This window comes from Microcaecilia unicolor, chromosome 2, assembly GCF_901765095.1.
Source record: "Microcaecilia unicolor chromosome 2, aMicUni1.1, whole genome shotgun sequence".
Taxonomy (NCBI): Eukaryota; Metazoa; Chordata; class Amphibia; order Gymnophiona; family Siphonopidae; genus Microcaecilia; species Microcaecilia unicolor.
In genome coordinates, this window is record NC_044032.1 from 497,366,916 (window position 1) to 497,393,184 (window position 26,269).

The following is a 26,269-nucleotide window of genomic DNA, read 5'->3' on the forward strand; positions in this document are numbered from 1 at the left end:
GCAAAGTTTATATAGTCCTTTCAAGAAAGTCAGTTAATCGTTTAACTTATTAGTGGAACATAACCACAGAGGCATGGTATGGTCGCATTTTCACTATGGTAATACGAGAGCCCAACTAAGGAACAGGTTAGTCTTCACTGAACCAAACTTGCTTTCCTTGTGCCATCACCACAGAATTCAGTTATATCATGGGAGCAAGTACATAGATATGTCTGAAACATTTGACAAAGTTGAGATTAGCATATATACCAACTGGGATTTAAAAGTCTGTTCTTCAGTGATGCCGCTTGTTCAGAAATCATAGCCATAAGTATAGACAGTTATTCAAACATCACATGCACACACCAGAACAGGCATCCATACACACACTGCAAGACAACTTCTACAGAGTACATCCCAAACTTTTTATTTTCTTATTTCCATCTTCCAAAATTCTAGACAGCAGATGTATAGATCAGCCGGACCCAAAGCAGTCCAAAACAATTAAAGTCAGAAACAACAGTTTATACCTAATTGTTCAACCACCCTTAGGATTCATTCACCTTTGGATTTAAAAAGCAAAACAATGTGCATATAAGGACTAAATAAACGAATTTAAACAAAAGTTTAAAGCAAATGCCCTTAATATGTAATACTTAGTAGCAATAATGAAACAATGATCAAATAAAAATGCAGCCAATGATTAAAATCAACGTGAATAGAGCAGCTCCTCCTAGATTTGCTTGCTTCGAGTGTAACGATTGCGTGGAGCAGAGGAAAGGAAGAGAGACTATAGAAGTAAAAGGTAAAAAAAAGGATACAGCAGTGGCTTGCCTTTCAATGTTTTCAGTTTGACCTCCTTGTTCGTGTTGTTGCCTTGCCTCCCCAACTTGGCTGCAACAAAAATGAAGCTGCGTGCGGGGCCATAGTCCTAAGCGTGCCACTGGTGCCTTGCCTCTGCCGGTTTCCTTCCTCCGCTCCCTCCTCCCAAAGAGGAAGTTACATCTTGGGGTGGGGGGGCAAGGAGGGAAACTGGCATAAAGGCGGCACAGTAGCGTGCATAGGGCTATCAGTGAACAGCTTCATTTTGTTGCAGCCAACTTAAGTTCCAAGTCAGTCAGGGAGGCAGCGGATTGAGTGACCCAGTCAGTGAGGGGCAGGGAAGGAATGCTTGCCGTTCCTCCAGGCTGCCACAGACTCAAAAGGCAGCGGCTGGGAGGAAAGGTTAATACAGCACGAGGCGACAGGAGCCTTTGGTGCATAGGCGCCATTTTTTTGAAAGATTGTTTAGGGGAGCGACAGCTCCAACTGCGCCCCACATAGCTACACCACTGCCGCAGTGGCGGCCCTACCATTAGGCGGTCCTCAGGCAACATTCTTCAGGGAGCGGCACACTCCCCTTCCCTCCTCAATCCTCTTCCCCATGTTTACCTTATTTCTTTCTTTTCCAAAAGGCGGCAGCGATTCTCATACACTGCCCTGCCACTGTCACTGGCCTCTTCTCCCTACTGCGGCCTGCCTCTTGACATAACTTCTTGTTTCCTCAGGGGCGGGATGTGCAAAGAGGCCAGTACCAGTGGCACCACGGCAAGGTAGCCTATGGGAATCGCTGCCACTGCTGCCTTTTGGAAAAGAAAAAACATAAGGTAAACATGGGGAAAAGGTTGAGGAGGGAAAGGGGAGATGCCGGACCAGGAGCGGGCAGCACGTCATCCCTGACTCAGGCAGCAGATTGCCTTGGGTCGCCCCTGCTTACTCATAAAAGTGCAGGTATTCTGGACATTCATGCAAGCAACTGGCGCTTATATGTGGGTGTCCAGTTCTAGAATTGCCCTTATAGATTTTACCCATGGAAATGAGCTCTTTCATCATTGCTCCCCTTGTTTGCAATCTGAGGGGATGATCTCAGAGGTAGGGAGAGGAAAGGCGAGTGAACTGTGCTCAAAGTCTTTTGCTGACAAATTATATATAGACAGAAGAGGCAGGTGCAAAACTCTACATTCAGTTTTAACTTGAGCAATGATCAAAGCAAAAACTGCAATATGGTTTTGCTTTGATTAATGGAGCACACCCAAGGGGAAAGTTTGCACTAAGGCACCCAGTTTTTATTATGGACACCTCAGTTGACAGTTAAAACAAAATCCTTGTTATCTCCTTCTTTCATCTGATTTTTATGTCTTCCTTAAGGAGATTACTGTGGTTCAAATGTTTTGAAAGCACACTCAGCCTAGTCAAGATAAAAGGCAAAAAGCTTTGGGGGGGCAGATGATCAAAATTCCGGCTCTATTCTGAATAGTGCTGGAACAACGCCCTAATGCTCAAATCTAATGAGATGCAAATATAGGCGTGCTCATAGCTATCAGTATTAGGGAGTTCAGTGGGAGGATTATGCTTGATGCATATGCACAAGAGTTCAGCGGTAAGCTCAGCTCCTTTGCATGCGTCTGATAAAAACCCAAATGTGAAGCACATATTGGCGTTTGTTTTCTGCAGCCTAAATATAAGAATTTTTTATTTTTTTCTGGATACTTATATTTAGATGCAAGTAAGGGACATCAATGTGTGCTTTGGGGGGGGGGGGGTTAAGCATGGCCACTTTAAATTTAGACGCAGGACGCCAATGTGTGCTTCACGTTTGGGTCTGCTGTTTCTCACAACCAGTGCTCAAGGGCTTGCACAGGCTTCCTTCTGCTTCTAAAAGCAATCAAAACTGGCAGATTTTGCAGAAAGAAGCATGAGAGAAGCATGAGAAGCATGGGAAATCCTCTTTTCTAACACCCTAATGCCTGCTCGGACCTGGCGTTATTTTTCATAGGGGTAAGGCACCTTTGTTTCGGGTGCTCTTTTCTGATCATTGGGGAGGAATACAAAATGACGTCATTTAAACGAGCTTGACTGTATTTGCATGCTATCTGCGCTAAGGCCTGGCGCGCTCATTGTTTGCTGTGCTAGACCCCTCTGATCATTCTGCGCTGGGAAAATGCAGCCGCTAGTACGGTGCTAATGGCCTCTGGCGCCCGTGTTTACTTTTGAACATCGGAACCTTGGTGAATGTGTTTTATATCAAAAATGAATGGCTCTCATTTTATAAAAATACAATTTCATTGATTTATTTTGGATGAAAATCATATCTTTTCACTAATAGTTCAAGGTAAGTTAGCAATCAGGTACAGTGGATATTCTCTGATATCAGAGTGCATAAGTGAACAAAAAATGTCTCAAACTGAAAAATGCACTCTTGTACACAATTTGAGGATACTGAGTTTAATTTAGAAAGCAAATCTAGGGAATAATTTCTAAAGAACCTGTGAACTTTTGCAGTTGTGGAGAAATTCAGAGATTTTCGGGTTTCTGACTCTGTTAATCAACATGCAGGTATCCCCACTGAATATCAGTCACTATGAAGGTAACAATAAAAATTAGAAGAAATTGTGACATTCTGGATAGCCTCAGTTCAACTCACACATCTTTGCGAAAGGTACCAAATTTGCCCTCCCTCCCCATCCAATCATCCACTAATGTCAACAAGATAGAAAGTCAAAGACCGAGCTCCACACAAAGTTTGGCACAGCTAGATTTAGCTGGCCAGAGTTACAGGCTTACATATAAAAGCAGAAACTGCAACACCACAGACATTCAGTATCATCTAAGCCAGTGTTTCCAAGTCCAAGTACCGCTTGCCAGTCAGGTTTTTAGGACATCCACAATGAATATGCATGAAGAAATTTGCATATAATGGAGGCAGTGTATGCAAATCAAGTTCATACATATTCATTGTGGGTATTTATTTATTTATTTTATTCATTTATTGGGATTTATTAATTGCCTTTATGAAGAGATTCACCCAAGGCAATGTACAGCAAGTACAGTTTAACATAAAACTTACAAGGATATCCTGAAAACATAATTGGCAAGGGGTAGTCCAGAACTGGACATGGGAAACACTGATCTAAGCCTCTCTGTTTTATTGCCGTATTTCCCAAGTCCAGTCCTGGAGTGCCCTTGCCAGTCCAGTTTTCAGGATATCCATAATGAATATGCATGAACTTGATTTGCACACAGAGACTCCATTCTATGCAGATCTCTTTCATGCGTATTCATTGTGGATATCCTGAAATCCTGACTGGCAAAGGATATTCCAGGACCAGACTTGGGCAACACTGTTCTACTGAACCAAAGCTATGTCCCTTATGGCTATTCCCAGTTTAATAGGAAGAGGGGTAGGTGAGAATTTAATAAAAGCACACAGTTCTACTACTTAGGGGGTCTTTTACTAAGGTGTGCTAGTGTTTTTAGCTCACGCTAAAACTCAGCTGGTGCCAGGGGCATAGCTACGTGGGGCCACGGGGGCCTGGGCCCCCGTAGATTTGGCCCTGGACCCCCCTGCCGATGACCCTCTTGACCCCCTCTCCCGCCGCTGACCCTCCCCCGCCGCTGTCGTCGTGGGCTACCTTTGCTGGCAGGGGACCCCAATCCCCGCCAGCCAAGGTCCTCTTCTTCTCGCAAAGGCTTTGTTCTGTTTCTGACGTCCTGACATTCTGTTTCTGTGAGTCTGAGGTCCTGCACAACATCAGAAACAGAATGAAGCTTTCGTGGGAAGAAGAGGACCTCGGCTGGGGTCCCCCGCCAGCAAAGGTAGCCCATGGCGACGGTGGCGGCGGTGGAGGGTCATCGGCGAGAGGGGGTAGAGAGTCAGCGGGAGGGGGGGTCAAGATGGTCGTCGGCAGGGGTCGTCAGAGTTGGTGGTGGCGCCGCCGGGGGGGTCGGCGGCTCCGGGGGTGGCTAAAATGTGCCCCCTCACCTCGGGCTCTGGATCCCCCTCCCGCCGAAGTCTGGCTACACCCCTGGCTGGCGCTAAATGCTGAGACACCCATTATATTCCTATGGCCATCTCAGCATTTAGTGCCAGCTGATTTTTAGTGTGAGCTAAAAACATTAGTGCACCTTAGTAAAAGACCTCTTTAATGAGTAAGGACAGTTATGCTGTTCATTTAGTGTGTGTGTGCATTTTAATTATTGCTCAAGGTGCAAGTTTATACCAGTAACATGATTAGATCAACCATCCTTTTAAACCATTGATTCAGACATACTTTTACAGTGCCATCTAGTTTTTAGGAGTGGGATAGGAGGACCACAAGAAACATTTTAAGCTTCCATTTGAATGAGTGCACTGACTGGAGTAAAGGAGAAATGAAGGGTCCGGCAGAACCTTTGGCCTAACGAGTGTAGAATTTGATTTTTTGCCTCACCAAATAAGCTCAAGGCCAGTTCCAGTAGATTTTTAAAAAATGACTTCACATATATTGTATATACCCATTACCCACCACATTAACTAAACATTACATACCCGCAACCTACACATTATATATTCATTACCCGCTGATTCACCTACAATTATCACAAGGGCCAAAAAACTAACATTAAATAAAACTCTTCTTATAAAACCAAGTTTTCAAGAAAACAAACTCTGAATAGCATTAGGAGATGAAATCCTTTGATTTTGTCAGAAACAAAGTTCTGAATATCTCCTCCTCCTAAAAGCATTTCCAGTTTATTTTCAATGTGGAATTAAAGTGTGCCCTTTGTTTTTCCCTATAATATCCATCATCATAGGCTTCAAACGTTAAACAGCTGTGCTGCACATGGGTGACTCTAGGTCCCAATCAAGGGGCAGCCTGCAATTTTGGTGAATAGTTTGCAACACCCCAGATCAGTGGTTCCCAAACCTGGCCCTGGGAGGCACCACAGCCAATCAGGTTTTCAAGATTTCACAATGAATATTCATGAGAGAGATTTGCATGCACTACCTCCACTGCATGCAAAGCCCTCTCACACATATTCATTGTGGATATTCTGAAAACCTGACAGACTAGAGTGCCTCCAGGACCGGGTTTGGGAACCACTGCCTCAGATATTATTTCAGGGTTTTGAACAGGGAAATTAGATGGAAAAACAGGATTACAACTTAAATGTAATGAAGTTAGAAGAATGTATGGGATGCAAATTTGGCAAAATATCTCCCAATTGAGGAAGAAAAGACAGCTTTTTTTTAAAGAGTCTTATAGAACACGTTTTTTTTTTTTTTTTTTTTGGAGGTTGAGGAAGAGGGTTCAAGTCTTAAAGCAGTAATGTTTGATCTTTGATCCCCGAATTGAATCTGCAGCAGAAGAGCTTGAGGAAAGCACTAAACAGGCTACTTTCTGGAGCAGAACATAATAGATGCAGTACAGTGATGCCATCTGCAGCCATTCATTTTTGCTGCAGATTTCAGGTCTTGAATCCAACACATCACAAACATTGCTTCAGAAGGTATCACCAGGATGCCACACACAAAAAAAAAAAAAAAAAAGCAAAGCCCAATGTGCAGTCACTTTCACTTCCAAGAACTTCTTAACGGAAGAGAAATAAAGAATGCAAGCAGCAGTCTATGAAAGATAGCTGAGTTTTCTCTGCGAGACAAAAAGGGGTTGAATTAACACAAGAGTGAAAGATGTCACTAGCACCAATCTCTTCAAGGCTGAGAAAATGAAAGGCTACCCTGTTCGTTTTAACTTTGACTTAATCCAGTCGCATACATTTTCTCAAGCAGCCTTTGTAGTACACGAGAACTGCTTCCAGATCTCCAAAGGTAGGACCCACCACTACCTGCTCTGGGGCCCTTATATTGAACATATGCCTCTGATTGAAGCAGTGTTTTTCCCACATCAGTCCCCTTAAAATAAGCAGAGAGAAAATAGCTGTTTGATGGGAACAACATCATACATTTTAAGTTAGCTCAATATAAATGCGAAACCTGGGGGAGGGGGGGGGGGGGGTTCTCAGTTTGATTTATAAAAGTCATGAAAATACTAGTCACTAATTCCCAGCCCCACCACAAACCAGATGACCAAACCCCTGTGTCCCCCCCCCTGTGGCCCCACCCCCCTGTGAGGTGGCAATAACCCGATCTTACCCGATGGGCAGGGTCCCTTCTGGATCTGGACAATGGCTGAATGGCCATGCTGCTGTGCCTGGCGACTGGCCGCCTTCAGCTGGCATACATTGCCATAGGTGATGCCATCACTGGCACACACCTGCCAGCTCTGCTTGCAGCGGCAAACCCCCTTGGTGAGGAAGCGTTTGGCAGCAATGGACAGTGGGAGCTGCTGCTGCTGCTGCTGCCGGCACTCCAGGCTGTCACCACACGGTGGGTCTTCCTTGCGGCCGCAGGCATCACCCTCGCCCCCAGCACATACCAGGCAGCAGTTGCAGTAGTCAGGCACATAGCCGCTAGGGCAGCTGGGACTCGGGCACTTGGATACATCACAACGACTTGGGCATCTGGACGGTGGCTCAGCAGTGGCTGTGGGGCCCCAGCACAGGGCCAGACAACAGATCACTGGCAGAAGGACAGCTTTCATCATCCTCTCCTTGGCAAAGTCCAAGCAGCCCGAACTAGAAGATCCAGCAAAAGTTGATGGAATCACAGCAGCATATAATTAAGGGGTACAATAGTCTTCAGGTTTCCCAAAATAAAAATTAAAAATCTTTGTCCGTACAGAAATGCCAAATTTTAAAATCCCTTCCAAAAATGTCCTTGCAGAGTTTCATATACTCCAGTGTTCCTGGACACGTTAATTTGTATATTTACTGGGAGCGATCCAAACTGCAAGAGTTAAGAAAAAGAAAACATAAAAAAAAAAAAATAATGTGAGCAGAACAAGAGCAAATGTGCAGAAGTTGATTTGCACCTAGATGTACAGATGTGCAGGATTTTACTGGCAGTGATTCATAGACTGAATACCGGCAAATGCACCAAGCAGCACTTTCCAAGATATTTATTGAACTGAAATGCCTTGCTTGCATCAGGGATATTTTGTTTTTTAAAAAGTGGTCCAAGATCAGCAGCCACTTTTGCAAAGTTGTTGGTAGTGAGCTCTAGACAGGGCAAGCTGGGATGGGGGCACAGAAAGTTAGCCGAGACGCTTTATAAGTGCTTCCTTTGCCTTCAAGTGAGTCATCGAAAGAGCTAATGTTTGGAGTCGTTACGGGAGGCGCAAATTCCTGGTCACGCCCACAGACCCAGCCCACTGAAGGGAGGAGGACTTCTAGCCCCTCCCTCTCACACTTCCAAGTATCTTTCGTAGGGTGAACAGGGCTCCAAAACAAGATTGCGTTTTGCCTTCTCTGGACTGGGGGTTTTCTTTTTTGTATAAAACTGTAAGTGATGTTAAAAATAGCATTCAGAAAGAAAAACTAAGTGTGACATCTGAGAAATATATATTCTGAAACGTTTGGCTAGAGTTTCCACATTCATATATTGTTCAAAGTACTGTATCAGTTATAAAGTGATTCTGTTATGACCCTCTTTGGCAAAAAAAAAAGATTTTTGAAAACCATCCTGCACTTTTATTCTACCACAGTGCTAAGAATCAGTGAAGCAGACATCGCTGCTTGTCCACTGCAGAGAGACCAGGGCACACGCCCCTGCTGCTTCATTTTGTTCTGAAGGCACACAGCTGTTCAAATGTTTGATGGACTTGGGTGAACTTCCAAACAGTATTAAGCAGAGTTGTTTATCTCCCTGCTTTATGTGGCTCCCGAGGGAAGCGCAGCCCCCTTCACACGTTTTGAAACAGGATCTTCTCTTCAGAGTTTGTAGGTTTCCTACAACTGCTTCCAAGGCAGACTGTGTAAAATGATTTTCATACTCTTCTCCATTCTTAAACTCAGATCTAGTACAGCCAGCAAGGATACTGGGACTAGTCGGTTCATGCTTTTATATAGCTTATGTATGCAAATGTTTCATCCTGCCCGGTGTCTGTAGCAGGTAAACATGAATCCTAAAAGGGGAACAAAACAACAAAACCAGTCACGTTTTTTTTAAATTTTTGAGGACCATGTACTCCTGAATAGACAAGTGTCATCCTGTTTACAGGGCTTGTTAATAGTAGCCATTTATTTTGTCCCTTATGTAAAACTACACCTGATATAGAATAGAAATAATAAAACCTGTATTTCCTAATGCTTAGCAAACAAACCAAAAAGGAAAACCACTATGAAAGTGAACACACCAAAAAATATAAATAGTGGGCAAATCACATTACAAATATGCTCCAGAATGTGAAACGTGTGATATAAACACGCAGTTTATAGCGTTTCTTGAAGTTCCTTTTTACTTGATATCATTATATTTATTTTTTTGAAAATTTTCTTTGGTTGTCTGTGACTGTCTTTTCTGACTAAAACGGCAGGTGAACCTGCAGTCAGGTAGACTTTTTGTAATACATGAACAGCCCACAGTTCTGTATCATTGGTCTTTTTAAAAAAAAACCTCCAAAGACATTTTTATTCAAAATGTAGCCTGGTGAAAGAGGATGATGGCAGGCTGATATTAAAGCATGAAAAGTTGGCAGTGAACTTATTCCCCTGAGGAAGCCTATTTGGTGAAACAGTCCCTGTTGGGACCGCTCCTGCTTTGAATTAAGTTAAGTGATTCCTTAAACACAAAATATATGTGCATTTCTGTTCAGAAGATCCAAGAAGTTTCACGTTTATATTTTGAATAAAAAATATCTTTGGAGGTTCATCTAAGAAAAGATTTTTAATGGAAAAGTGATGGATGTATGAAATAGCCACCTGACAGAGGTTGTGTTGGCAAAGGCAGTATTAGAATGTAAGAAAGCATGGAACAAGCAGATAGCAATTATGAGGGAGAAGGTGATTGTAAAACCAAGCAGGAAATGAGGATGAGCAGACTGGATGGACCACATGGTTACCTGCTGTCATGCTTTCTGTTTCTTATCAATCTGTAACTTTTATCTTCAACCATTTTTGCAATCTTCAAATTACTGTGAACCCACTGCTCCTCCAACAACCTTCACTGGATCCTACCTGCCTTGGTATCATCCTATCTGCTTCCTCTCCTTCACGTTACACTACTCACTTGTGCCACCGAACTCTGTTGTCTTGATTTTCTTGCATATCAATATATTTTCAATCCATTCACCCTTTGCACTCCATGAAGACATTCTCACCAAAGTCATCAGCGACTTCTTTATGGCCAAGATGCAGGATATCGACTCAGTCTTCATCCTCCTTTACCTATCTGCTCTTTTAAATACCACTAATCAGTAGGGATGGGCATTTATTTGCAAAGATATGGAACCGTCAACGACATATCCCATGTTGTTGCATGACATTATGACATGAAAATGTGCAGAAAAACAGAAAAACTAATGATTATTATTTGTCAATAATAGTGTGCACCCTTTTAAAAGAGGCCACCCAATGCACCTGCATAAACTAATGCACATGTGCAAACCAGTGTGCATGCATGCATAGTGTGTACTGTTTCAGAGTGGGCTGGATTCAGTAGACGGTGCTCAAAATTTGGTCCCCAAAAATATTTGGTGCTGAACGATATTCTTTAATGTGTGTTCTGGGATCAGCACCTTTTATAGAATAGCGCTTAGCGCCGGGAACCACAATCAACTTTGAGCGCAAGGAATTACACCAGCTGAAATCAGGTGTAAATCCCATGTGCAAGTTGGAGTAGATCTGTACTATTCTATAACACTGCGTACATTTTAAGGGAACACCCCTGACCCACCCATGCTCCTCCCATGGCCACAACCCCTTTGCAGATTCACACAGAAACACATAGTGGGTCTTTTACTAACCTGCGCTAGCATTTTTAGCTTGCATTAAAAATCAGCTGACGCTAAACGCTGAGACACCCATAGGAATATAATGGGCATCTTAGCTCTTAGCGTCAACTAAAAACGCTAGTGCAGCTTAGTTAAAGACTCCCTTAGGTGCTATTCTATAAGGCTCATAAGTGTGTTTGCATGCGGATCTGCCTTTTCTGTCCTGTTTTGGTGCCTTGCATCTGTAAGAATGCTTTTCGACATGGAAGTAGTGGCTAGGGTTTGCCACCATATATAGAATTCCCCCAAATGTGCCTTGCTTCCAAAGCGTGTGCACAAACCCCTGGATTCTGTATATGGTGTCCAAACTTGGGTGCCAAAATTTGTGCATGGATTGAAGATGAGCATGTAAATTAATTAGCCAACAAGCCATTAACTAACAAATAAATTGATGTTAACAACCAATTATTACAGTTAATTTGCATTAATTAGATTTTACGCATGCATCTTCCTGTGCACTGTTCTTTAATCCTCCATACCTAAATTCCCTAGTGCGTAACTCCAAAGGGACGTGGTAGAGGTGATCCAAAAATCTGCATGAGGACTTATAGAATAAGAATACTACAATTCCTGCACCCAACTGCCAAGAGTTGGATACCAGCATTTACACAAGATTTCAGGTGATGTAAACACCGGTGCCCAAATTTGGGCAGAGCTATGGGCTTCAAGTACTCAATTCAGAAAATGCTCTTAATAGAATAGATTTCTGTGCCAATTGTTTCCAGCGCCCAAATTTGGGTGCCATTTACTGAATCCGGGCCTCGTCAACTTTGCTCCTGTGATGAAAAACATTCCAGATGAAAACAATACGAGCAACTCAGGAAACAATATAAAACAAAAATTTTCTGGATGTCCATCCCTACTAATCACCTTATTTATTTTGGATGTTTTATCTGCCTTTTCGGTAGTACTCAAGGTGGTTCACAATATAAAACTGCAAGTAATAACTAACAGAATAGTCAAAACACACCATCAAAACAGTCAAACATAAACCCTAACATTAAGTAAAACTGAGATAAAATGAATGGGCCCAATATTTACAAACAAACAAACAAAAAAGCTGAGTTTCCAAATTTAGGGGCATTACCGCCTGGGTACCGCATGTCCTGGGAACTAATTCTGAATTTGGTGTGCGCCAAAAGCATACAGTAGAAAATATTTTAAATTTTCTACTGTGTGGTGCTTACCCGGCGGTAAACAGCAGTCGGCTCACCTTGCTGCCTACCGCCTGGGTAGTAGGTGAGACCTTACCGCTAAGTCAACGGGTGGCAGTAATGTCTCAGGCTGAAAACGGACGCGCGCTGTTTTTTATTTTTCCACATGTCCATTTTCTGGCCTCTCAAAAAAGGCCCTTTTTCCAGGATGCAGTAAAATCTGTCCCAGCACATGCCCAAAAGATGCGCTCACACTGACGTAGGCCACGTTTTGCTGTGACTTAGTAAACAGGTCCCCTTAGGGCCCTGTTTACTAAGTCACACTGTAGGCGCACTAACGTTTTAGCTTGCACTAAAAATTAGCACTCACTAATCCTAGACACCTATAGGTGTCTCTAGCATTAGCGCATGTTAATTTTTAGCACATGTTACATGGTTAGCGCTAAGTGTAGGCTCGCTAAAAACACTAACGCACTTTAGTAAATAGGGCCCTAAAATAATTACATGTCCAACTTGTTAAAAATACTTTTTACTTTCTACTTTTACTTCATTACTTTTGAAGCCAGTACTTTTACTTTTTACTTAAGTACTTGTAAAAAGTAACAACCCCATTTCTGCAGGCAGGAATGGGCCTTATAATTCTGTAAGGAGAAAGAAAATTGGTCTCCCCATGGCAAGTACAATTAGTTTATAAATATTAGGGGTGTGCAGGCCACAATAATTCATTTTGTTTAGTTTCCTATGTTATTTATAGGATCTTTCATTTTGGGTGGAGGGGGTCATTTGGAAGCAATATTATCAATGTGGTACACTAATGATGACACAGAAAACAACATTTCAAATGAATGCACATCCCTTATATATATATATATATATATATATATATATATATATATATATATATATATATATATATATATACAGTGTGGTGTTTTTTTTTTTAGCAAAAAAGGTGCCGGTATTCAAATTCTAGGCCACTCTTCAGAAGTGGGGTGATCACTGAAGGACCCACCCCATAATAGCCAGGCCCCCTGCAACCAGTCACAGAATCTATGACAAGACAGAATTGGTGTGTAGAGCCTGAGTTATTTCATTAAAACTTGATGTCCATGGGTCACTTTTAGCAGGCAATGGAAAAGGTGCCGGTACTCAGTATCCCCAAGTACCCCCTCAAAAAAAGCCCTGTATATATATATATATATATATATATATATATATATATATATATATATATATATATATAGATAGATATATATATATAGATATATATAGATATATAGATATATATAGATATATACCCCTGGTCCCACTCATGCCACTTATAGGCTAAGCTCCTTGGGTTAGATTAGGTACCCCAGAACCAGGATGTACAAAAGCATTCAAAATGTTGAGTTGAGTGCAGGCCAGGGCCAGGCTTTATCCCAAATAGGCCATGGAGTAATCTGTTTACTGGGTAGGCAGTCCACCTAAATGGATGAACACCAAATCCCACAGAGTCAAAACACAAACAAAGAAGTGGGAAGTGGACCAATGACTCCAGGGAGCTGTGACTATGGTTATATACAATGAGTAAACTTTTTTTTTTTTAATCATTTATTTATAATTTTTTCATTTTACAAGGATCACTTGCAAAACAGTAAAACAGAGATGATTGTACATTAAAACAAGCTCAACAAGATAAATGGATTTTATACAATCTTTCTCTTTCTTAGACCACAAAATAAATAGGGAGAGTGAAACAAGACAAGGAGATCAATTTAAACAACAGCAAACAAAGAAAACGTGGTATTAACCCGATTATCCCCAGTTATTATTTATCTAAATCATTATTCCACATTGATCATTTGGTTGGTTTCTTCAAGAACATAACGATGCATAGTCCATCAATTTCATTGGAAACATACTTATTGTCCAATATTAGTGAAAGTAATACACCTGATTTCATTTTTTTCCCTTTTAAAACCAGAAATTGTTTAACAATACAAACCCTTGAATCTCCAATCCAATTCCCGCTGATTAAAGTAATCCCAGTTTCACAGGCTTCACTCCTTTTGAATTAATATATTAAGAGGAATCATTTCAGAGGAAAAAAAACATTAGGAGTCATACCCAGAACTCTGGGAAAACAACAATCTCGATATTAATCATCTGTAACAATATTCATTTTGTTCAAATTTTTCTGGTCTTTTATCATTTTCAAATCTTAACCGTTTCCTACTTCAGTAGAACTTCATTTGCTGTATATTCTCAAAGGATTCGATTAGATTATCCATGTGACTCATTAACAAGACTATGTCTGAAGCAAAGTCATTCTCTACCACCGTCAGGTCCTGGAGCACCCTCCAGATGACATTCAATGCAACCTCCACGGGAGCCAAAAACTCCAAGCTGATAACTCTTCAGGGTTTAGGAGTAGCACCGCCGACACGGGTTCAGTTGTAAATGACTTCCGTTTCAGCATACACTCCTGACTCACTCCTCCACTCCTTGGGCATGGTAGTTAAATGATTTTTGAGCGATGAAGTTGTTTCCAGGTCCAAGAGCATCGACGCTCCTTCGTCGGCGCTAATCAAAGGACCCATCAACCCAGTCATCTATGGGCAGCTCGTCACACAGCGGTCCCACACTTGCTGCACAGGGGACAAAACGCTGGTCATTGGCGGCTGACTCCCCATTGTCCCCTTCCTCTGTTAAGGCAACTACAATGCAGAGAGGAAATTTCAAGTGAACAAAAACTGAACTTCAGAGGACAGCTAGGCCGTTGAGTGTACGAGCTTCAGGTCACCATCTTTCCCCTCTCCCTAATTTGGGACACTCTTTGTCTGGTTTCTCCTCAGAGGCCTGTCTGATATGGGTAACCCTTCAGCATAGCCCTCTGAGTCATTGAAACATGGAAGCCCCTCCACCACTTACAAGGTGGTGTCCCTTCGGAGGGGGAGTAAACTTTAATGTAGACTTGACACAGTACTGTGTTTCAGCCACAGGCCTGCCTCAGGAGTCTTTGAAGTTCTGATACAGATATATAGCCTTGATACAAACTGGTCTTTAAAAAAGACCTTTTACGGTCTAAGAACACAGTGAAACGCTGAGTATATACTCTTGCATCTGTGAAGAGTGAAAAAAGATGCAAGAGTATATTCACACGTGCAATGAAAGTCCTGCCAGAAGTGAGGCACTCCCGTTCCCACTTCTCCTACCTGGCAAGCCCTCCTATTTGTTCCGAATTGAGAAACACTCTGCAGGTACCCTCTGCCCTGTGACAGGGGCTTCAGTCATCACCAACTTTAAATTCCTCCTGCCTTGGTTCCCAGTACTTCCCCCTCGATACAGTAGGTCTCGGCCGGGGTGGGCTACCAAAGACCAGAATTTTCTCCATACAATCCCTTTTATTAACTCCTGTCCCTGCCCCCACCCCCATGGGCTGGCCCTTCCCAAAACGGTTCACCAGGCTGGCAATCCCAGCCCTCCTTAATTTAGTGACCGCCCTGAAAATCTTCCCTCCCACTACTCCAAGTAGGGCATTTTCGGAGGGGGGGTCACATATAATTATTGCATAAATGACAACACTAAGTTCATCCTAGTTAACTGATTTACTTCATTCTTACTGTATTGATACAGAATGAGTGATGCCATGCCACTGGTCTCAGACAGTCTTGCTACAGACATTAAAGCTGTGACCTGTCTCTTCTGCAGCACATTCCTGACAGTGCATCATGCCTCCGCCATGCCATCAGCACTTCTGATGAGTTCAGATTTTATCAGGAACTAGACCCCCTGCTATAGGGCGTCCCAAAATTAATGTTGATTCAACCCCAAAAATGACATGGCTTGGCCTGGATCTGTAAAGGGACTTCACCTCACATTTTGCACCACAGATAAATCAAGGTATATTAAGAGAAACATTATTTTACCTAGATAACTTGACTGCTGAATATTGTTTTACTCTTCAGCTGGTACCATTGCACCAGTTTCCCAGTGTGAACACTTTTAACTGTGCCACAAATTAGTGAGCCACAGGGGTTTCATTCTGAGACTGCTTTACATCACGAGCTATGCATTTGCTATAAAATAGGAGGGGAGTAAGCTAGTACCAGCAACCCCAACAGTTTTGAAAAAGAAACTCATTGGAATTTTGCCTTTCAACATGTACTTGTAGGCTTGCTCACACAGAGTAACCTTGGCCCTGTGGAGTACATAAATGTTTTAAAAATGACCACTAAATAAAAAAAAAAAAAGCAACAGTAAAGCTGCCAGTCCCCAGTTTCACCATAAAATTCTGCCCTCTTTTAGTCCAGGGTTTATATTTGTCCAAACAAGTTCTGTTAATTGTCAAGAAAATAGTCAAACATATGACAACTGTTTTTAAAAGGAACTAACATGCAGTTACAAACTTGTAGATTATTGTCTTTCCAACATAAAATCATGCCATAAAAACTGTCTCTGGGTATGTTTAGACATCAGAACTAAGAAGTTACAAAAGGTCACTGATCATAAACAGTATAATGTCCTGGGAATTAAGTCATAAAAGAAGAGAAACACAATTTGAAACCCCTGAAACTATATTTAATACAATAAATGTGAGATATTTAACCATGAGCTTGTAATTTAAGGAGGCGCAGGCCATGATACAGAAGAGCATGCCAAAATCATGTAGTAATCACGGGCACAGTAATAAATGTGAACTTGCTAAAAATAAATCACTATAGAATAGATATATCTGACGCTGAAGTATTTGTGGTAGATCAGTGAAATCACATTTCAAGATGTGGTAATTTACCTCTTAGAAAAGGTAGTAGAGGGGGACATCACAGAGTAAAAAAAGACATCTGTACCTTCTCTAACTGGCCTGAAGTGAGCACTGGGCTCCCTCCCAAAAATCTTCCATAACAGGCCCCCCTCCTGGAAGCCAGAATCTTTAAGCAAGTCTCCTATCAGTAGATTGGCCAACTAAGAGTACCCCAAAAGAAGGATGAGTATCCCAAAAGAACTGAATTTGCATATATAGTTTGATTATGTGAATATATTTACATAATGCAGTATATAAAATGAATAAATCCGATCCAATACATTTAAATAGAAATGCAACTCGACATATTGAAGAAGACTGACCAAATAACTTGGATTCTTGTTTAATCTTTATTTACGGCATTTATATCCCGCTCTTTCCCGCTCGATACCAGGCTCAGTGCGGCTTACAGAATGTGGTACAGAATATCATAGAGATAACACAAAGTAAGGTACAAGGTGTGGTACAAAGTACCAGAGAGATAACACAGAGTATGGTATGATGCCAACTGTTGAACCTCTCACATAACAAATACAGTGCACTCTAGTTATGTGCAAGGCCTCAGGACTAAGTTTAACGTGCACATAACCAATGTTACCTTTTCATAGCATAATTTCAGTAAGCACACAGAGCCAGTATAGCACAACTTATTCATTACTGTAATAGGACAGTTGACAATTTTCTAACAATGCCAAATATAGTTACAGAAGTAAAGCATAGCCTATTTTCTAAAAACATCAATAAAACTTGCCATGCACAACTATTGTCATTAGTAGTCTGTTAAATGGGAGAAAAGAAATCAGAAATAGTTATCTGTACAGTGTTCTATCTATTCTTGTTGTAAGCCAGGTCAAGTTGGTCATAATAATATTACTACTACTACAACAACTTATCATTTATATAGCCCTACTAGAAGTATGCAGTGCTGTACACTGGACATGAAGAGACAGTCCCTGCTCAACAGCTAATTAGGACAGACAGAACAAATAAGGGATAAGGAAATTACTAAGGTGGGAATGATAAAACATGGGTACTGAACAAGTGAGTAAGGGTTAGGAGTTAGAAGCAGCATCAAGAAGGTTGGCTTTTAGCCTAGATTTGAAGACGGCCAGAGAAGGAGCTTGACATACTGACTCAGAAAGTCTATTCCAGGCATATGGTGCAGCAAGATAAAAGGAACTGGAGTCTGGAGTTAGCAGTGGAGAGAAGGGTGCAGATAAGGGAGATTTACCCAGTGAACGGAGTTTCCAGGGAGGAATGTAGGGAGAGATAAGAGTGGAGAGGTACTGAGGAGCTCCAGAGTGAATGCACTTGTAAGTCAATAAGAGGAGTTTGAATTGTAGGCAGAAATGGATTGGGAGTCAATGAAGTTACTTGAGGAGAGGGCTAATATGAGCACAGCAATACTGGCAGAATATAAATCATGCAGCAGATTGAAGGGGAGCGAGATGGCTTAGTGGGAGACCTGTGAGAAGCAAGTTGCAATAGTCTAATCGAGAGGTGATAAGAGTGTGGATAAGGGTTCTGGTTGTGTGCTCAGAAAGCAAAGGATGAATTTTGGTGATATTATAGAGAAAGAAATGGCAGGGTTTAGCAGTCTCCCTCCTCCAGATTTCAACCCCTTCTTCCACCTCAATCTCACTGTTTTTCCTCCTTTGAAGTCCACTCTATCCGCCTTTTCTCTCCTCTGCCTCTTCGAATAGCAGTCATTTATCGTCCCCCTGATAAGTTCCTTTCATCCTTTCTCAGTGACTTTGATGCCTGGCTTGCCTTCTTCCATGATCCTTCCTCCCCCTCTCTCATGCTTGGTGACTTTAATATTCCTGCTAATGATGCTTCTAACTCTTATATTTCCAAGTTACTCACTTTAACATCCTCCTTTAATCTCCAACTATGCTCCACCTCCCCCACTCATCAAAATGGTCACTGTCTTGATCTTATCTTCTCCTCCAACTGTTCACCCTCTAGTTTCCTTGCCTCTGATCTTCCCCTCTCTGACCACCATCTTATAACTTTCACACTTAAATCTCCTCCCTCCCAGTCCCGTCCTATCTTATCTAATTTATCTAGGAATCTTCATGGAATTGGCCCTTCATCTCTATCCTCCCATGTTTCAAACCTCCTCTCGACTGTGGCACCATCCACGTCTGTCAACGAGGCTGTTTCTTCTTACAACAATGTTTCAAACCTCCTCTCGACTGTGGCACCATCCACGTCTGTCAACGAGGCTGTTTCTTCTTACAACAATATTCTATCATCTGCCTTAGACATTCTTGCACCTTTGATGACCCGCCCTATAAGGCGTACAAAACCCCAACCTTGGCTGACTTCTAATATCCGCTACCTACGTTCCTGGCGGAAATCTTGGGCCCTTGCTGATTTCTTACATTTTAAGTTCATGCTGACCTCCTTCCAATCTGCTCTTTTTACGCGCCAAACAGGATTATTTATATCCAACTGACTAACTCTCTTGGCTCTAACCCTCGACTTCTCTTCACCACATTGAACTCTCTCCTCAAGGTGCCCCCTCTCCCAACTCCCCCTTCATTATCTCCTCAGACCCTTGCTGAATTCTTTCACGACAAGGTTCAAAAGATAAACCTTGCATTCTCTACCTCGCCACCTCTCCCTCCACTAGTCCGTTCCCCTCTCTCTCCTTCCCCTCATTCCCTTTCCTCCTTTCCTGAAGTTACTATTGAGGAAACTACACTTCTCCTTTCTTCCTCAAAATGTACCACCTGTTCCTCTGATCCCATTCCCACCCACCTTCTTAATGCCATCTCTCCTGCTCTTATTCCTTTTATCTGTCACATTCTCAACCTCTCACTTTCCACTGTGACTGTCCCTTCTGCTTTTAAACATGCTGTGGTCACACCTCTCCTTAAGAAGCCTTCACTTGACCCTACTTGTCCCTCTAATTACCGACCCATCTCCCTCCTTCCCTTTCTCTCCAAATTACTTGAGCGTGCTGTTCACCGCTGCTGCCTTGATTTTCTCTCCTCACATGCTATCCTTGACCCACTACAATCTGGTTTTCGCCCTCTCCACTCAACCAAAACTGTGCTTACTAAAGTCTCGAATGACCTATTACTGGCTAAATCCAGAGGTCAATATTCCATCCTCATTCTTCTTGATCTTTCTGCTGCTTTTGACACTGTCGATCACAGCATACTTCTCGATACCCTGTCCTCACTTGGATTCCAGGGCTCTGTCCTTTCCTGGTTCTCTTCCTACCTCTCCCTCCACACCTTTAGTGTTCACTCTGGTGGATCCTCTTCTACTTCTATCCCTCTGTCTGTCGGCGTACCTCAGGGTTCTGTTCTTGGTCCCCTCCTCTTTTCTATCTACACTTCTTCCCTTGGTTCATTAATCTCATCCCATGGCTTTTCCTACCATCTCTATACTGATGACTCCCAAATCTACCTTTCTACCCCTGATATCTCACCTTGCATCCAAACCAAAGTTTCAGCGTGCTTGTCTGACATTGCTGTCTGGATGTCTCAACGCCACCTGAAATTAAATATGACCAAAACCGAGCTTCTCATTTTCCCCCCCAAACCTACCTCCCCGCTCCCCCCATTTTCTATTTCTGTTGATGGCTCTCTCATTCTCCCTGTCTCCTCAGCTCGAAACCTTGGGGTTTATCTTTGACTCTTCTCTCTCCTTCTCTGCTCATATCCAGCAGATCGCCAAGACCTGTCGTTTCATTCTTTACAACATCCGTAAAATCCGCCCCTTTCTTTCTGAGCACTCTACCAAAACCCTCATCCACACCCTTGTCACCTCTCATTTGGACTACTGCAATCTGCTTCTTGCTGGCCTCCCACTTAGTCACCTCTCCCCTCTCCAGTCGGTTCAAAACTCTGCTGCCTGTCTTGTCTTCTGCCAGGGTCGCTTTACTCATACTACCCCTCTCCTCAAGTCGCTTCACTGGCTCCCTATCCGTTTTCGCATCCTGTTCAAATTTCTTCTACTAACCTATAAATGTACTCACTCTGCTGCTCCCCAGTATCTCTCCACACTCGTCCTTCCCTACACCCCTTCCCGTGCACTCCATTCCCTGGATAAATCCTTCTTATCTGTTCCCTTCTCCGCTACTGCCAACTCCAGACTTCGCTCCTTCTGTCTTGCTGCGCCCTATGCCTGGAATAGACTTCCTGAGCCCCTACGTCTTGCCCCATCCTTGACCATCTTTAAATCTAGATTGAAAGCCCACCTCTTTAACATTGCTTTTGACTCGTAACCACTTGTATCCATTCGCCTCCACCTACCCTCCTCTCCTCTTTCCTCTACACATTAATTGATTTGTTTGCTTTATTTTTTGTCTACTAGATTGTAAGCTCTTTGAGCAGGGACTGTCTTTCTTCTATGTTTGTGCAGCGCTGCGTACGCTTTGTAGTGCTATAGAAATGCTAAATAGTGGTAGTAGTAGTAGTAGTAGTAAGTGCAGAGAAGGAGAGAGAGGAGTTGAAAATGACCCCAAGGTTACGAGCTGATGAGACAGGAAGGATAAGAGTATTGTCCACAGGGGGAAAGATAAGAAGCTCAGACTAGGTCATTTTTAGTTTCAGATGGTGGTGAGACATCCAGGCAGCAATGTCAAGACAGGCAGGCTGATACTTTGGCCTGGATTCCTGCTGAAATTTCTGGTGTGGAAAGATAGATCTGGGAGTAATCTGCATAAAGGTGATACTGAAAACCATTGGATGAGATCAGAATACCAAGGGAAGAAGGATAGATGGAGAAAAGAAGAGGTCCCAGGACAAATCCCTGAGGTACATCAACTGATAGTGGGATAGAAGTGAAGGAGGATTTGCCAGAGTATACACTAAAAGTACAATGAGAGAGATAAGAAGAAAACCAGGAAAGAACAGAGCCTTGACTTCCAAGTGAGGACAGCGTATCAAGAAGTAGGCAGTGATCAACAGTGTCAAAAGCAGCAGATAGATCGAGAAGGATGAGGATAGAATAGAGACTACTACTACTACTACTACTACTTAACATTTCTAAAGCGCTACTAGGGTTACGCAGCGCTGTACAATTTAACATGGAAGGACAGTCCCTGCTCAAGGAGCTTACAATCTAAAAGACAGGTGTACAATCTAAAGTCAAGTGTACGATCTAAAAGACAGGTGTAAATCTAAAGACAAGTGTACAGTCAAAAGACAAGTGTAGAGTCAGTCTGATAGGGCATACTATATTTCACGAAAGGTTAGGTGCCGAAAGCAGCATTGAAGAGGTGAGTTTTAAGCAGAGATTTGAAGATGGGTAGGGAGGGGGCTTGGCGTAGGAGTTGAGGAAGATTGTTCCAGGCATAGGGTGAGGCATGGCAGAATGAGCGGAGCCTGGAGTTGGCAGTGGTGGAGAAGGGAACTGAAAGGAGGGATTTGTCCTCTGAGCGGAGGTTACGGGTGGGAACATAGGGGGAGATGAGGGTAGAGAGGTAGTGAGGAGCCGCAGACCGGGTGCATTTGTAGGTAAGGAGGAGAAGCTTGAATTGTATGCGGTATCTGATCGGAAGCCAGTGAAGTGACTTGAGGAGAGGGGTGATATGAGTAAATCGGTTCTGGCGGAATATAAGACGTGCGGCAGCGTTCTGAATGGATTGAAGGGGGGATAGATGGCTAAGTGGGAGGCCGGTGAGGAGTAAGTTGCAGTAGTCAAGGTGAGAGGTAATGAGAGCGTGGACAAGAGTTCGTGTGGTGTGCTCAGATAGGAAAGGGCGAATTTTGCTGATGTTGAAGAGGAAGAAGCGACAGGTCTTGGCAGTCTGTTGGATATGCGCAGAGAAGGAGAGGGAGGAGTTGAAGATGACTCCGAGGTTGCGGGCAGATGGGACGGGGAGGATGAGGGTGTTATCAACTGAGATAGAGAGTGGAGGAAGAGGAGAAGTGGGTTTAGGTGGAAAGACGAAGAGCTCGGTTTTGGATATGTTCAGCTTCAGGTGGCGGTTGGACATCCAGGTAGCAATGTCGGATAAGCAGGCCGATACCTTGGCCTGGGTCTCCGCGGTGATGTCTGGTGTGGAGAGATATAGCTGGGTGTCATCAGCATAAAGATGATACTGAAAACCATGAGATGAGATCAGTGAGCCTAGGGAAGAGGTGTAGATTGAGAAGAGAAGGGGTCCAAGGACAGATCTCTGGGGAACTCCAACAGATAGTGGGATGGGAGTGGAGGAAGATCCATGAGAGTGTACCCTGAAGGTGCGGCGGGAGAGATAAGAGGAGAACCAGGAGAGGACAGAGCCTTGGAACCCAAAAGAGGACAGTGTTGCAAGAAGTAACTGGCCAGGAACAGGTCATTGGAGACTTTGGTAAGTGCTGTTTCAATTGAATGAAGAGGGCGAAAGCCAGATTGAAGTGGATCAAGAATAGCTTGAGATGAAACAAAATCAAGACAATGGTGGTGAACAGTACATTCAACTATCTTGGATAGGAAAGGGAAGAGAGAGATGGGGCGACAGTTGGAAGGACAGGTGTAGCTATTCAAATTTGTTAAATCGCAAGAGGATTGTGAAAAATTGCAAGAGGACTTTAAGAGACTGGGAGATTGGGCATCCAAATGGCAAATGTGAGCAAGTGCAAAGTGATGAATGTGGGAAAAAGGAACCCAAACTATTGCTACATGATGCAAGGTTCCACATTAGGAGTCACCGACCAGGAAAAGTATCTAGGTGTCATCGTTGGCGATAAGTTGAAACCCTCTTCTCAGTGTGCAGCAACGGCTAAGAAAGCAAATAGAAAGGTAGGTATTGTTAGGAAAGGAATGGAAAACAAAAATGAGGATGTTATAATGCCTTTGTATTGTTCCATGGTGTGACCGCACCTTGAATACTGTGTGCAATTCCGGTCACCGCATCTCAAAAAATATATAGTGGAATTAGAAAAGGTAAAGAGAAGGGCGATAAAAATGATAAATGGGATGGGATGACTTTTCTATGAGGAAAGGCTGAAACAGCTAGGGCTCTTCAGCTTGGAGAAAAAACAGCTGAGTGGAGCTATGATAGAGGTCTATAAAATAATGAATGGAGTGGAACGGATAGGCGTGAATTGCTTGTTTACTCTTTCCAAAAATACTAGGACTAAGTGGCACGCAATGAAGCTACAAAGTAGTACATTTAAAACAAATTGGAGAAAATATTTTGTCACTCATTGTGTAATTAAATTCTGGAATTCGTTGCCAGAGAATGTGGTAAAAGCAGTTAGATTAGCAGGGTTTAAAAAAGGTTTGAATATCTTCCTAAAAGAAAAGTCCATAAGCCATTATTAAGATGGACTTGGGAAAATCCACTGCTTATTTCTAGGATAAGCAGCATAAAATATATTGTACTGTTTTGGGATCTTGCAGGTACTTGTAACCTGGATTGACCACTGTTGGAAACAGGATACTGGACTTGATGTCCCAGTATGGCAGCACTTTTATTCTAATGTTCTAATTTACTCAGTAAAAGATTGATAAGATGCCCATTCTGGCTTGGCCATCTAGGCAGTCAGCCTTGTTGCTTATCCTTTGCAATAGCCATGATGGGCTCCATAGATACTCTATATTGTTAATGTATATCAAACACAAGCCTATTTTGATGAGGTTTGTATCATTAGCAGCCAGACTGCCTGGGAGAACTCAGAGTTACTGGCTACTTCTACAAAATAACATCTAGCTTCACTCTAGAGAGAAATAATCTGCTTTACATTAAAAAAAGAAAATGCATGAGAAACAACAAGAATCCCTAGGGGGGCAGAGGGTTCTGGGAAGCAGACTGGTCACGACCTTACCAAGGCTTCAGCTGGGCCCAATTAGAGGAACCAGGCACTTGGTAGAGAGGAAGCTAGAGAGATCAGAGCCCAGCTGTCAAGGAAACACTGCCTACATAGAATTATGGGAAACACTTTATACTGGAAAGCAAGGAGTATCACATAACAAAAAATGTAAGTAGCTGAAACGTAAGACAACTTCCAATTGCCTCAAAAATGTATTAAGACTACTAATAATGCTGTTATTATGCTCATAAAAGGTTGAGAGACTGTGAAGATCAAAAAGATTGACGGCACCGATTCTCTCCAAAACTTGAATATGGGCCAAAGCTTTTTCACAATGTACTTTATCTTGAAAAGTCAATGCGCTTGAATCCATAAGCGCAAGTGAGCACTCAAGTCCACATTCAACCAACGGTTATTATTAATAGTAAGAATTTTTTGAGGCAATTAGAATTTCTCATTTCAGCTGCTAGGCTTTTTTTTTAAAGGTAACACTGCAACATGTGAGTAACAGGCAGGGAGATCTCCCAAAATGCTAAAGGGACCTCAATCTTAGATATCTTTAAAAAGCTGAGCTCTAAATAATGATTCTCAGTTAGGTTCATAAATGTGTGACCTATTTTCTTCAAATTTAAGAGCCTTAAGTTTTCAGCTGAAAATTCATCTTAATTTAGGAGGTTAAGTTACATTTAGGCCTGGCATTCATTTAAGAAAATAAGAATAGCAATATTGATTGAATAGCAGATTAATGGTCAATCTAGCCCAGTATCCTGCTTCCAACAGTGGCCAATCCAGGTCACAAGTACCTGGTAGAAACCCAAAAAGCAACATTCCATGCTACCAATCCCAGGGCAAGCAGTGGCTCCCTGATGACTATCTGAATGGTATACTATGGACTTGTCCAAACCTTTATTAAACCAAGATATGCTAACTGCTGTTACCACATCCTCAGGTAATGAGTTCCAGAGCTTAACTATTCTTTGCGTGAAAAAATATTTCCTCCTATTTGTTTTAAAAGTATTTCCATGTAATTTCATTGAGTGTCCTCTAGTTCTTGTACTTTTTGAAAGCGTGAAAAATCAATTCACTTTTACCTGTTCTATACCACTCAGGATTTTGTAGATCTCAATCATATCCCCCCCTCAGCCATCTCTTTTTCAAGCTGAAGAACCCTAACCTCTTTATCCTTTCCTCATACAGGAGGAGTTCCATCCCCTTTATCATTTTGGTCACTGTTCCTTGAGCCTTTTCTAACTCTGATATATCTTTTTTTGAGATACGGTGACCAGAACTGACCACAATACTCAAGGTGAGGTCACACCATGGAACAATGCAGCAGCATTATAATATTCCTTGTCTTATTTACCATCCCTGTCCTAATAATCCCTAGTATCCTGTTTGCTTTTGTGGCTGCAGCTGCACACTGGGCAGAAGATTTCAGCGTATTGTCTACAACAATATCTAAATCTTTTTCTTGGGTGCTGACCCTCAAGGTGGACCCTAACATCAGATAATTCTGATTTGGATTATTCTTCCCAGTGTGCATCACTTAGCATCTGTCCATATTAAATTTCATTTGCCTTTTACATAGTAACAATAGTAACATAGTAGATGACGGCAGAGAAAGACCTGTACGGTCCATCCAGTCTGCCCAAGAAGATAAACTCATATGTGCTACTTTATGAGTATACCTTGATTTGCATCTGCTATTTTCAGGGCACAGACCATAGAAGTCTGCCCAGCACTAGCCCTGCCTCCCACCACCGGCTCTGCCATCCAATCTCCGCTAAGCTTCTGAGGATCCATTCCTTCTGAACAGGATTCCTTTATGTTTATCCCACGCATTTTTGAATTCTGTTACCATTTTCATCTCCACCACCTCCCTCGGGAGGGCATTCCAAGAAT

General features: G+C 42.5%; 1 protein-coding gene and 1 long non-coding RNA gene across 2 annotated transcripts in view; one reads left to right on the forward strand and one right to left on the reverse strand.

Moving 5' to 3' along the window:
- Positions 1-7,965, reverse strand: part of HTRA3 (HtrA serine peptidase 3) — an 81,076-nt gene extending 73,111 nt beyond the window's left edge. Inside the window, exon 1 of the mRNA XM_030192588.1 lies at positions 6,932-7,965. Coding sequence (XP_030048448.1) covers positions 6,932-7,382 — 451 coding nt within the window. The 5' untranslated portion in view covers positions 7,383-7,965. The remainder of the gene's footprint in view (positions 1-6,931) is intronic.
- A 146-nt stretch (positions 7,966-8,111) lies between these two features.
- Positions 8,112-26,269, forward strand: part of LOC115462590 — a 30,099-nt gene continuing 11,941 nt past the window's right edge. The window contains exon 1 of the long non-coding RNA XR_003940895.1: positions 8,112-8,178. This is a non-coding gene — a long non-coding RNA (uncharacterized LOC115462590). The remainder of the gene's footprint in view (positions 8,179-26,269) is intronic.